The 13046-nt window shown below is 36.4% G+C and overlaps 1 protein-coding gene across 2 annotated transcripts in view; it reads left to right on the top strand.

Annotated features, from left to right (window-relative positions):
• Window positions 1-975: 975 nt before the first annotated feature.
• The window catches only part of ska1 (spindle and kinetochore associated complex subunit 1), a 30323-nt gene continuing 18252 nt past the window's right edge, over window positions 976-13046 (top strand). The window contains exons 1-3 of one of the 2 annotated variants that reach the window (XM_062035577.1): window positions 976-1106; window positions 1378-1463; window positions 11648-11763. In XM_062035577.1, the coding sequence (XP_061891561.1) occupies window positions 1382-1463; window positions 11648-11763 (198 nt within the window). In that variant the 5' untranslated portion in view covers window positions 976-1106; window positions 1378-1381. Of the gene's footprint in view, window positions 1210-1377; window positions 1464-11647; window positions 11764-13046 lie in introns of both variants that reach the window. The other variant, XM_062035576.1, reaches the window with a different exon arrangement.

Below are 13046 nucleotides of genomic sequence, written 5' to 3'. Positions count from 1 at the left end.
ACGGCGACGAGAGCAAGGAGGGCTACAGGTGAGAGGTCATGTGATTAATTAGTCTTGTAGTCAACTATTGCTAGACTAAAGCGTAATTCCTCCACTTATTTCAATGACCTTAGTTTTACATCTTGCATTGTTATTGTGCCTATAAGAACCGCAATCTGTTTCCTTTCTAGAGAGTGGAAAATGAACAGAACTGGAAACAGGGAACAGGGTTGCTTGTTATGGGCCAGAAAAATACCTTGATACTTGCCATTGTTAAACATTTATGGGAGCTTAAGGAATGTATTTGGCTAGGCTACAACATTTATTTATTTTTTACAGATCAAACATTTTTAACCTGGGGTGAAAAATAAAATCAATGATGCAAAGTCTTCTGTCTTTGGTTTATTTGACTTAGCTAATATAATTGAGTGTGCAAAATAATATGTGTCTATACTCTTATGGAAATGCTATGGTTTATATATAATTATTTTTATTTTTTTTTCATGGTAAATGCTATGGTTATATATATATATATATATATATATATATATATATATATATATATATATATATATATATATATATATATATATATATATATATATATATATATATATATATATATATATATATATATATATATATATATATATATATATATATATATATATATATATATATATATATATATATATATATATATATATATATATATATATATATATATATATATATATATATATATATATATATATATATATATATATATATTCATGGTAAAAAAAACACATTTGACAAGTTAAAAGTAGGAATGTCTAAGTCTATCAAATACATGAACCTTTTTCCATATTAAGTCATTGTGCTGTGCCGGATCTCCGCCACCAGATGGAGCCCGCGGGCTCAACGTTGAGACCCGCCCACATTGAGGGAAAATAAGCCCCTCCTCGATCTGCGGGCTGCAGCCAGGGGTTACTCGTTTTACACCCTCGTCCAGCTGGTGGCGGTAATGCACCAAATAGCGAGGTTGCCAGCCAATTACTAAGAGGACGAATAAGAAAAAGAAGACGAAGAAGAACTTAAACCGGGAGAATCCGATTTGAACGACGCAGCAGAAAACTTAACTTGAAGTAAGGACGTTGAACTGTTTTATTTTTGCTTTATACCCGACCAAAACTTTTAAGGTCCATTTGATCCATTCCACAGTCGGGTACTGTTTTTTTTCATGACGACGTAAGTAACTTTTGCCAATGTTGTCACACTGAACATTCACTTTTAGGACGTTTTGTTGAATTCACACAATTACGGAATACATTACGAACAATGTGCTACCTTTTCGCTACGAAATAGTGCAAACATCAACTTTCAGTTCAGTAAACATCGTTATTTCTATTTTGTTAGAAAAATGAGTGAAATGGAGAGTATCAACCACCACATTAACGGCAGGATTTCGTCCATCCAACGCGTGTTGGATCTGTCAGTTGCAGGTAAGAATGTCAGTTGCAGGTACTGTCAGTTGCAGGTAAGAATGTATTTGCTATCAGTATTGTACAGTAGAGCTGAAAATCTATAGACTACGATATGCCATAAATGGCTCACTGTCATAATATCTCGATACGGCAGGGGTGTAAAACTCATTTTCGATCGGGGGCCATATGGAGAAAAATCTACTCCCAAGTGGGCCGGACTGGTAAAATCACGGCACGATAACTTAAAAATAAAGACAACTTCAGATTGTTTTCTTTGTTTTAAAATAGAACAAGCACGTTCTGAAAATGTACAAATTATGTTTTGTTTTTTGTTTTTTACACTTACATGTGGTTGCGGTTAATAGTATTCTATCTTTTATTTGTAGTTATTTATACTTACTAAATAAATTATGTGATAATGTTTATCTATCTGTCAAGATAAAAAAATAATATCAAAATCAAATTACAGGATGTTATTTATGTAGTTTGCTCATTTTCCTCAACTGGTGCACTAACATCATGTGGTTGTTGTTGTTTTTTACATATGTTGCATAATATACAAAAAAATAAATAAATGCTATTGCGAAATATAGTGGACACATTTAGAACATCAGTTTCTTTCATTCAAAAATTTCGGCTAATTTTTATACTTAGCAAACTCATCCCGCGGGCCGGATAAAACCTGTTTGAGGGCCTGATCCGGCCCACGGGCCGTACACTTGACACCCCTGCTGTATGACAATGATCACTATATTGCTCTTAATAAGGTATCTATATAGAGGTGAAACAAAAACAAAATATACATTTCATAGTCTATACTTTGCAGCATAACTTAAACAGTACAAACAGCAGTCTTGCAAAAACTATGACACAGTTTTAGTAACAACTGTAAATAGGATTTTTTTATGTGTCTGACAGACACTGACATCATTTTAAACATATCTCTTAAGTTGATCAAATCTGAAGCATTGTATATGCCTTTAGCCAGGTTTAGGTGGCCTTTAAAATAAAATTGTTATTAATAACATGCACATCAATGATCTTAAGACTTCGTGGCCCTCGAAATCCAATGCATAGCCCCTTTTTCTTTGGATTTGGGTGCACTGCACTCTCCAGTGGTTTATACGTTTAATGTATACAGGCTATATTTACATAATGATACCAAAAAACAACACTGAAAAAGCGAATTGATAATTCAACGTAAGGTCAATTACTGCGATATTTTGCCATATCAATATTTTGTCGCACTCCCATTTTTCAGTAAAGATATACAATATAAATACTTATTTACAGTACTTGTCTAGTAAGTTGTTTTTAATATATTTTACATAACTATTTATTTTAGTGCCCACAAACAGTTTCGACTACATGTCTTTCAAAACCATTGATTTAGTTATTTTTTTCAATGAGCTTAATCGACTAAATTAATTCCAAACATGTTTTGTTCCAAACAGGCTTAAAGGGGAACTGCAGTTTTTTTTTTTAGAATTTTACTTATCGTTCACAATCATGAGAGACAAGAAGACAAAAGTTATTTTTTGTTGCTTTCTAACATAAAAATCGGCTCGTTCTAGGTTGCTAACAATGCAGCTAATGGGAGCAATCCCTTCTGCCTCTAAATCACTTTAAAATGCATTTAAAAACAGTCAACAATACTTAATTTATGTTTGGTAACCTGTTTAATAACCAAGCTGTAGCAACTGAACTCTTTTTCTATCGTAAGAACACATCGGCGTGCTACGGAATAAGGCGCAGAAGCTAACTAAGACAAGAGATAAGATAGCTTTACAACAATACTAAACGCGTTTGAGTTTGTAATACACAGTCTGTACTTACTGAAATACATGAACAATCATATTACAGTATTTGCCCACATTTTATGTTTTGTTTGTACACAGCTAGCCAGACAGCGTGTGTACTGTAGTTGTACTAACACGCATGGCGTGCTGTGTGTATCGTGATCTATATTAAAGTGACTCACTCGATGGATAAGTTGTCAGTCTAGTCCAGTGTTTCTCAAAGTGTGGGGCACGCCCCACTGGTGGGGAATAGAGACATGCCAGATGGGGCGCGAGCAGGGGTCACCAACCTTTTTGAAACCAAGGGCTACTTCTTGGGTACTGATTAATGCGAAGGGCTACCAGTTAGATACACACTTAAATAAATTGCCAGAAGTAGCCAATTTGCTCAATTTACCTTTAACTCTGTTATTATTAATAATTAATGATATTTATCTTTGTGGAAACACTGATCATCTTAATGATTTCTCACAATATATATATATATATAGAAACAGATAAATATCAATATGCAACACTTTATTTTTATATTTTCTCTAAGTGCACATTTTTCAAATTGAACATTTTCAAATGATCACTTCTAAGACAGTCTTGTGAAATCACAATATCCCATTTTAACTAGCTAGCCACTAACATTTTTTTTTAACAAATCATGAATTACTTTGCACCATGTTTGTACAAATAATAACTCATGTAAAATACAAAAGTAAACTCTCAATTTTTTAAATCATGTCACACTTTGAACTGGACACCAAATCTGTTATCTGTTTCTTTGTCAGTTAGTGGGAAGCCTGGCATTGCATGCTGTTAACTAGTGTGTTGTACTCTGGTGTGTAACTTGACACTACAACTCTGAGTGAGTCTTGCAGATGTGCATCAGTGAGGCATGTTCTGTGTTTGTTCTTGATGAAGTTCATGTCAGAAAAGGCTGATTCACAAAGATGAGATTTTTCCTCATTGTTTGCGGAACCTTCTTAATCTTTTGGACATATTTTCACAGCAATCTGGCCTTAAGCTTAATTATGATAAATGTAAAATGTTAAGGATCGGAAATCTAAAGGGAACGTCCTTTCGAATGGAATGCAAAGTGCCTGTTTTGTGGACAGATGGACCAGTTAACATACTTGGTGTTGTTGTCCCAGAAAATCTGGAAGATCTAGGCTCAGTAAATTATGATAATCGACTAAGAAAGCTGGACAAAATTATGCAATTATGGAAAGGGAAATCCCTAACCTTGTATGGTAAAATGTCTATTGCCAACTCGTTAATTATTCCTCAATTTATTTATTTGTTTTTGTCATTACCAGCTCCATCACAAAACTTTAAGATTTATGAGCGGAGGGTCTTCGATTTTGTCTGGAACGGCAAACCAGAAAAGATTAAAAGAAAGGTTTTGTACAAAGAGTATGAATATGGGGGCCTGAAACTTCTCAACCTTGAAGCTATGAGTCTGTCTTTAAAAGCATCAATTGTTCCAAAGATGTATTTAAACATTGAGTGGTACACAAATGTCCTGTTGGACAAAAAACATGTACTGTATCAAAAGAAATGGTATCCTTTTTTACAAGTGATCCCCTCCCAGAGAGTCTGCTGGGAAACATGGCGGGGTTCATAAAGGAAACAATCCACTCATAGTGGTGTTTTCAATTTTATGTGCCAGAAAAAAGAGACGGTATTTTGCAGCAGTTAATGTGGATGAACTCTAATATTGTAATAGATGGAAAGCCTTTCTTTTGGAAAAATATGTTTGAAAGAGGAATCATTTTTGTCAATGATATTATCAATGAGAATGGTAAAATGATGAAGTATGATGAATTTAGAGCTATGTATGGTGATGCTTGCTCAAGCTTTTCATTTTATCAACTAACTGGAGTAATTGGGAAAAGATGGAAACAAATAATTAATTATGGAACTACTAAATTATTAGTTTGTAAACCTCTAATAAGAAATTCTAGTTGGCAAAAAGGAACTAAAATAAATAGAAAAATATATAATTTTTATTTAATAAAGAAATCTTTGAAGGCTGCCTCATACAACACAAATGGAAAATGGGAGGACTTTTTTGACTGCCCGTTGCCATGGGATGCCATATTCAAACTAATCTATAAAACCACTATCGATGTGCAAAATCGTTATTTTCAAATTAAAATTATTTATAACTTCTTACCCACAGGGAAAATGTTAAAATTATGGAATACGACAGAGTCAGATGATTGCCGATTTTGTTGTCAGGAGCCTGAATCCACCCTGCATTTGTTTTGGTATTGTCATATTGTGTCTTTGTTTTGGGTGGAAGTTGAAAAAAATGTGTTTAAGGATTGGTTTGTTTATGAAGCTTAATGTGGTTTCTGTTGTTTTAGGAGAGTTTATTGACAATCATGATTTAGTCAATTTAATTATAGTACTCGGTAAAATGTTTATTTTTAAGGCCAACAACAGATATTCACTTAGTATTACTTTCTTTAAAACATTTATTCAGTATTTTCTAACTTTAGAAAGTTACATGGTTGAAAACGATAATGATGCCAAAAAACATTAAAAAAAAAAGATGAGAAGTCCTCAAAGGCTTATTTTGAAAGTATAATTATGTTTATAGATTATATGATATCTGTTGTTGTGTTCCCTAATTTGAGTGACCTGGACATAATCTGGACTGTACATAAATGCTTATTTTGAAAATGTAATTTTGTTTATAAATTATATGCAATCTGTTGTGTTCCCTAATTTTTTTCTGTGTACATGAATGAAGGTGTGTGTTGCTGAGTCCGACTTGGACATTATCTGGACTGGGCCTGGTTTAAAAAACCCTCTAAACAAATCTAATTTCATTGACAACCTGGTCTGTTGAAGATAAGGCCCTTTTTAAAAAAATAAAATAAAATAAGATAAATAAATAAAAAACATTTTCTTGGATAAAAAAGAAAGTAAAACAATATAAAAATAATTACATAAAAAATAGTAATTAATGAAAATGTTAGTGGACCAGCAGCCTATACAATCATGTGTGCTTCAGGGACTGTGTCCCTTGCAGATGTATTGTCTATGTTGTGGGAACCAGAATATTGGTAGCAGAAAGAAATAACCCCTTTTGTGTGAGTGGGTGTGGATGAGTGTGCATGGGGGAGGTTGTTTGGGTTGATGCACTGATTGAAAGTGTATCTTGTGTTTTTTCTATGTAGATTTAATTTTAAAAAAAAAAAAAAAAAAAAAAATTTTTTTTTATTTTTTTAAATTTTTTAAATTTTTTTTTTTTTTTAGAACAGGCCCGCGGGCGACTCATCTGGTCCTTACGGGCGACCTGGTGCCCGCGGGCACCGCGTTGGTGACCCCTGGGCGCGAGGAACGGGAGGAAATTTCACTTTAAAAAATTTTTTTAAATTATATGCTTAGATTTTTTTTTTTACTATGCTTTCATTTTCTATACACACTGTAAATCACTTTGTGATTCTGTCTGTGAAATCCGCTATATAAATAAATGTAAATTACTTATTTTTCCTGTAGGCTTTAAATTTCTAGGTAGGAGCAAAAGTTTGACAGACATAGCAACAGTAACTAATGGAGGTGGGGCTAAGCGGAACAAACTTTCGCGCGAATGGGTAGCAGGCTAATGTGTGGACCACAATTACACAAAATGGATACATTTGTGACTCGCACCTCAAAGGTCGTCGAGCCAGAGCCAGCGCCTGCAGAGAAACAAAAATCTGACGGGCCTAATCAACCAAAAAGCCAACGAAAAAGAAAATATGATGAAGGGTATCTTGCTCTTGGATTCACGGCAGCGGTGGTGGGGGCAGAGGAGAGACCCCTGTGTGTTCTGTGTCTAAAACCGCTAGCAGCAGACAGCATGAGACCCAACAAATTAAAGAGACACCTCGAGACCACACACCCCAATCACGTCAATAAGCCACTTGATTTCTTTCAAAGAAAACTGGCAGAGTACCGTCAACAGGAGAAGCGCATGGTAAAAGCTGCATCAGTAAACAGTTCATATAGAGTTGCATACAGAATTGCACAATGCAAAAAACCACACAATTGCTGAGCAGCTCATTCTCCCCGCTGCAATAGACATGGTGTCAGTCATGCTTGACGAGACAAGCGCAGCAAAATTAAAAGCTGTCCCACTATCAAACGACACAGTTGCGAGACGTATATGCGACATTGCAAGTGATCTTGAGGAACTGTGCAGTGCAAAACAGGCTCATTGCAGCCACTAATGCTGGAATACTGTAAAACTCATGTTCACTTGCCCTGTCTTGCCAAATGCATAGCTCCTCCTTTTTTTTTTGCAAAAATTGCAAAGTGGCACTTTTATTTTATTTATTATTGAACTTGATGCAGGTTATTTGATTTATTATTGAACTTGATGCAAGTTATAACACTTTTATTTGATTTATTATTGAACTTGGTGCAAGTTATAACACTTTTGTTTTATTTATTATTGAACTTGATGCAAGTTATTTTATTTATTATTGAACTTGATGCAAGTTATACCACAGCTGCACAGTTATTTTATTTATTATTGAACTTGATGTTATTTTATGTTATTGAGTTTGAATGTATACAACTTGATTTTACTTGATGTTCAATAAATTTGAAAATGTTAAGCTTGGCATTAGCGTTCTGTTGGGGCGATGGGGGCAGGTGGGGCTTGAAAACTCCCCCTTGTCCAAAGTGTGGGATGACAAAAAAAGTTTGAGAACCATTGGTCTAGTCAAGCTGGCCGGGTAACTTTCCTGTTGATTTGGAGGAAGCAATACATTTATGTCGAAATAGCTTTGCTCCAAGTTCTATATTTATAGTGTCAATTGCTTTCATCCCCCTTTCCCAGCTTCCGTCTGCTCCAATGTCTCACTCTTCCTTCGTGCTCGCTTCTGTAAGCAGCAGTATATTTAGCTTCTAAAAGTACAAGGTTGTAAATTTGTCCAAAAATAGTTGTTTTCGTTGTCTGTTACTAAGTCTGCCATAATTAGAACACACACTCGTGTTTGATTCCGGAAGTAGGGACACACATGTTGCAAAAAGTCAGACATGTGCTGCTATGAAAACAAAAATCAATGCGTGAATGAAATCAGTCCAGGAAATTTTAAAATTATCAAAATACGGTAAATATTGAACATATGAAATATTGGTATAAACATGTCTGTTACTACATTATATATAGACTTGCATTTGTACAAACCCCGTTTCCATATGAGTTGGGAAATTGTGTTAGATGTAAATATAAACGAAATACAATGATTTTCAAATCATTTTCAACCCATATTCAGTTGAATATGCTACAAAGACAACATATTTGATGTTCAAACTGATAAACATTTATTTTTTTGCAAATAATCATTAACATTAGAATTTGATGCCAGCAACACGTGACAAAGAAGTTGGGAAAGGTGGCAATAAATACTGATAAAGTTGAGGAATGCTCATCAAACACTTATTTGGAACATCCCACAGGTGAACAGGCAGATTGGGAACAGGTGGGTGCCATGATTGGGTATAAAAGTAGATTCCATGAAATGCTCAGTCATTCACAAACAAGGATGGGGCGAGGGTCACCACTTTGTCAACAAATGCGTGAGCAAATTGTTGAACAGTTTAAGAAAAACCTTTCTCAAACAGCTATTGCAAGGAATTTAGGGATTTCACATCTACGGTCTGTAATATCATCAAAGGGTTCAGAGAATCTGGAGAAATCACTGCACGTAAGCAGCTAAGCCCGTAACCTTCGATCCCTCAGGCTGTACTGCATCAACAAGCGACATCAGTGTGTAAAGGATATCACTACATGGGCTCAGGAACACTTCAGAAACCCACTGTCAGTAACTACAATTGGTCGCTACATCTGCAAGTGCAAGTTAAAACTCTCCTATGCAAGGCGAAAACCGTTTATCAACAACACCCAGAAACGCCGTCTGCTTCGCTGGGCCTGAGCTCATCTAAGATGGACTGATACAAAGTGGAAAAGAGTTCTGTGGTCTGACGAGTCTACATTTCAAATTGTTTTTGGAAACTGTGGACGTCGTGTCCTCCGGACCAAAGAGGAAAAGAACCATCCGGATTGTTATAGGCGCAAAGTTGAAAAGCCAGCATCTGTGATGGTATGGGGGTGTATTAGTGCCCAAGACATGAGTAACTTACACATCTGTGGAGGCGCCATTAATGCTGAAAGGTACAAACAGGTTTTGGAGCAACATATGTTGCCATCCAAGCAACGTTACCTTCGACGCCCCTGCTTATTTCAGCAAGACAATGCCAAGCCACGTGTTACATCAACGTGGCTTCATAGTAAAAGCGTGCGGGTACTAGACTGGCCTGCCTGTAGTCCAGACCTGTCTCCCATTGAAAATGTGTGGCGCATTATGAAGCCTAAAATATCACAACGGAGTCCCCCGGACTGTTGAACAACTTAAAGGCCTACTGAAATGAATTTTTTTTATTTAAACGGGGATAGCAGATCCATTCTATGTGTCATACTTGATCATTTCGCGATATTGCCATATTTTTTAGTAGAGAACATGGACGATAAAGTTCGCAACTTTTGGTCGCTGATAAAAAAAAGCCTTGCCTGTACCGGAAGTAGCGTGACGTCACAGGTTGTGGAGCTCCTCACATTTCCCCATTGTTTACACCAGCAGCAAGAGCGATTCGGACCGAGAAAGCGACGATTACCCCATTAATTTGAGCCAGGATGAAAGATTCGTGGATGAGGAACGTAAGAGTGAAGGACTATAGTGCAGTGCAGGAGGTATCTTTTTTCGCTCTGACCGTAACTTGACCTTTTTCTATTGTGGATCACGGATTTGTATTTTAAACCACCTCGGATACTATATCCTCTTGAAAATGAGAGTCGAGAACGCGAAATGGACATTCACAGTGACTTTTATCTCCACGACAATACATCGGCAAAGCACTTTAGCTACGGAGCTAACGTGATAGCATCGGGCTTAACTGCAGATAGAAACAAAATAGATAAACCCCTGACTAGAAGGATAGACAGAAAATCAACAATACTATTAAACCATGGACCTGTAAATACACGGTTAATGCTTTCCAGCCTGGCGAAGCTTAACAATGCTGTTGCTAACGACGCCATTGAAGCTAACTTAGCTACGGGACCTCACAGAGCTATGCTAAAAACATTGGCTATCCACCTACGCCAGCCATCCCTCATCTGCTCATCAATACCCGTGCTCACCTGAGTTCCAGCGATCGACGGAGCGACGAAGGACTTCACCCGATCATCGGTCGGCGGCTAGCGTCGGATAGCGCGTCTGCTATCCAAGTCAAAGTCCTCCTGGTTGTGTTGCTGCAGCCAGCCGCTAATACACTGATCCCACCTACAGCTTTCTTCTTCGCAGTCTTCATTGTTCATTAAACAAATTACAAAAGATTCACCAACACAGTTGTCCTGAATACTGTGGAATTTTGAGATGAAAACAGAGCTTTTTGTATTGGATACAATGGTGTCCGAATACTTCCGTTTCAACCATTGACGTCACGCGCATACGTCATCATACATAGACGTTTTCAACCGGAAGTTTCGCCGGAAATTTAAAATTGCACTTTATAAGTTAACCCGGCCGTATTGGCATGTGTTGCAATGTTAAGATTTCATCATTGATATATAAACTATCAGACTGCGTGGTCGGTAGTAGTGGCTTTCAGTAGGCCTTTAAGCTGTACATCAAGCAAGAATGGGAAAGAATTCCACCTGAGAAGCTTAAAAAATGTGTCTCCTCAGTTCCCAAACGTTTACTGAGTGTTGTTAAAAGGAAAGGCCATGTAACACAGTGGTGAACATGCCCTTTCCCAACTACTTTGGCACGTGTTGCAGCCATGAAATTCTAAGTTAATTATTATTTGCAAAAAAAAAATAAAGTTTATGAGTTTGAACATCAAATATCTTGTCTTTGTTGTGCATTCAATTGAATATGGGTTGAAAAGGATTTGCAAATCATTGTATTCCATTTATATTTACATCTAACACAATTTCCCAACTCACATAGAAACGGTGTTTGTATATAAAACGTTGCTGGAGAATTTTGAAGTTTTTTGTAAGAGGGCTTTGGAGTCTCCAACGGTGACTCCCATTAGCCGCGTGTTTCAAGCGTTTTTTTATCATCTTTAAAATATATATTTTTTTAAAAGCTGTGTGTTCTTGTCTCTCACAATGATTGTGAAAAATAGGAAAAATTACCCCAAAAAAGTGCAATTCCCCTTTAACAAAGCTTTGCAAAATTCTACTTAACTGCTCTTTAACCTTAAATACAATTTTGCCTTCATTTTGGCAGTTCTAATCTCAATTATTCCTAAAGGTTTTGGGTACTTTATACAAGACTGGGATTTACATATTTGCATATTCTTTATCTTTGGAGTATTAATTGTTTTTCCTCTCTCCACATCTAGAGGTGCCTCAAACTAAAATGAAAAAACTTGGACAAGAACTTTTTGCGCTGGAGAGTCTTCTGGAAGAATTTGAGAAACATGTTGGCCGTCAGAAAGACGAACTAAATTCCTTGAAGGTAAACTGTTGCTTCAGCTATATCATAGACTTTATTTTTGTCACTTTGCTTATATCTAACACACTCTGCATGGTTCAACACAAATAGGGATGTCACTGTATGAACATTTTTTTATCACAGTTATTATGACCAAAATTATCACAGTTATCATTATTATCGTGGTATTTTTAAATATGCTCAAAATTTTCAAAAAGTACTTATACTGAAGTCTTTTAACCAAGTTTTATTTAAAAAAAAAACACAAACAACACATTTTAAATTATTTACTTTGAAGAAGAACCATTACTGTAGTTAAGAACATTGTACTTGGACCTCAAGTAGAAATTGAATGTGCATATGAAAGCAACACAAGTATTATAAACAATATAGCATATAAAATATAAATATAAAATGCGGCTGCTAGACTTTTGACAAAAACAAGAAAGTTTGATCATATTACGCCTATACTGGCTCACCTGCACTGGCTTCCTGTGCACTTAAGATGCGACTTTAAGGTTTTACTACTTACGTATAAAATACTACACGATCAAGCTCCTGCCTATCTTGACGATTGTATTGTACAATATGTCCCGGCAAGAAATCTGCGTTCAAAGAACTCCGGCTTATTAGTGATTCCCAGAGCCCAAAAAAAGTCTGCGGGCTATAGAGCGTTTTCTATTCGGGCTCCAATACTATGGAATGCCCTCCCGGTAAAAGTTAGAGATGCTACCTCAGTAGAAGCATTTAAGTCTCATCTTAAAACTCATTTGTATACTCTAGCCTTTAAATAGACTCCCTTTTTAGACCAGTTGATCTGCCGTTTTCTTTTCTTTTCTTTTCTACTCTGCTCCCAACCCGAGGTGGACCGCTAGCCTGTCCATCAGATGGGGACATCTCTACGCTGCTGACCCGTCTCCACTCGGGATGGTTCCTGCTGGCCCACTATGGACTGGACTTTCGCTGATGTGTTGGACTTTCACAATATTATGTCAGACCCACTCCACATCCATTGCTTTCGGTCTCCCCTAGAGGGGGGGGGGTTACCCACATATGCGGTCCTTTCCAAGGTTTCTCATAGTCATTCACATTGATGTCCCACTGGGGTGAGTTTTCCTTGCCCGTATGTGGGCTCTGTACCGAGGATGTCGTTGTGGCTTGTACAGCCCTTTGAGACACTTGTGATTTAGGGCTGTGTAAATAAACATTTATTCATTGATTGATTGATATGGCAAATATGGCATACAAAAAATAATAACAGAATTAAGTAAAAATTAATTAGCGCTTAATTCACAAAATGTGAATTA

Source organism: Entelurus aequoreus, linkage group LG24 (genome assembly GCF_033978785.1).
Source record: "Entelurus aequoreus isolate RoL-2023_Sb linkage group LG24, RoL_Eaeq_v1.1, whole genome shotgun sequence".
Taxonomy (NCBI): Eukaryota; Metazoa; Chordata; class Actinopteri; order Syngnathiformes; family Syngnathidae; genus Entelurus; species Entelurus aequoreus.
Note: the sequence above shows the minus strand (reverse complement) of the source record. Positions and strands in the feature narration are given on the sequence as shown.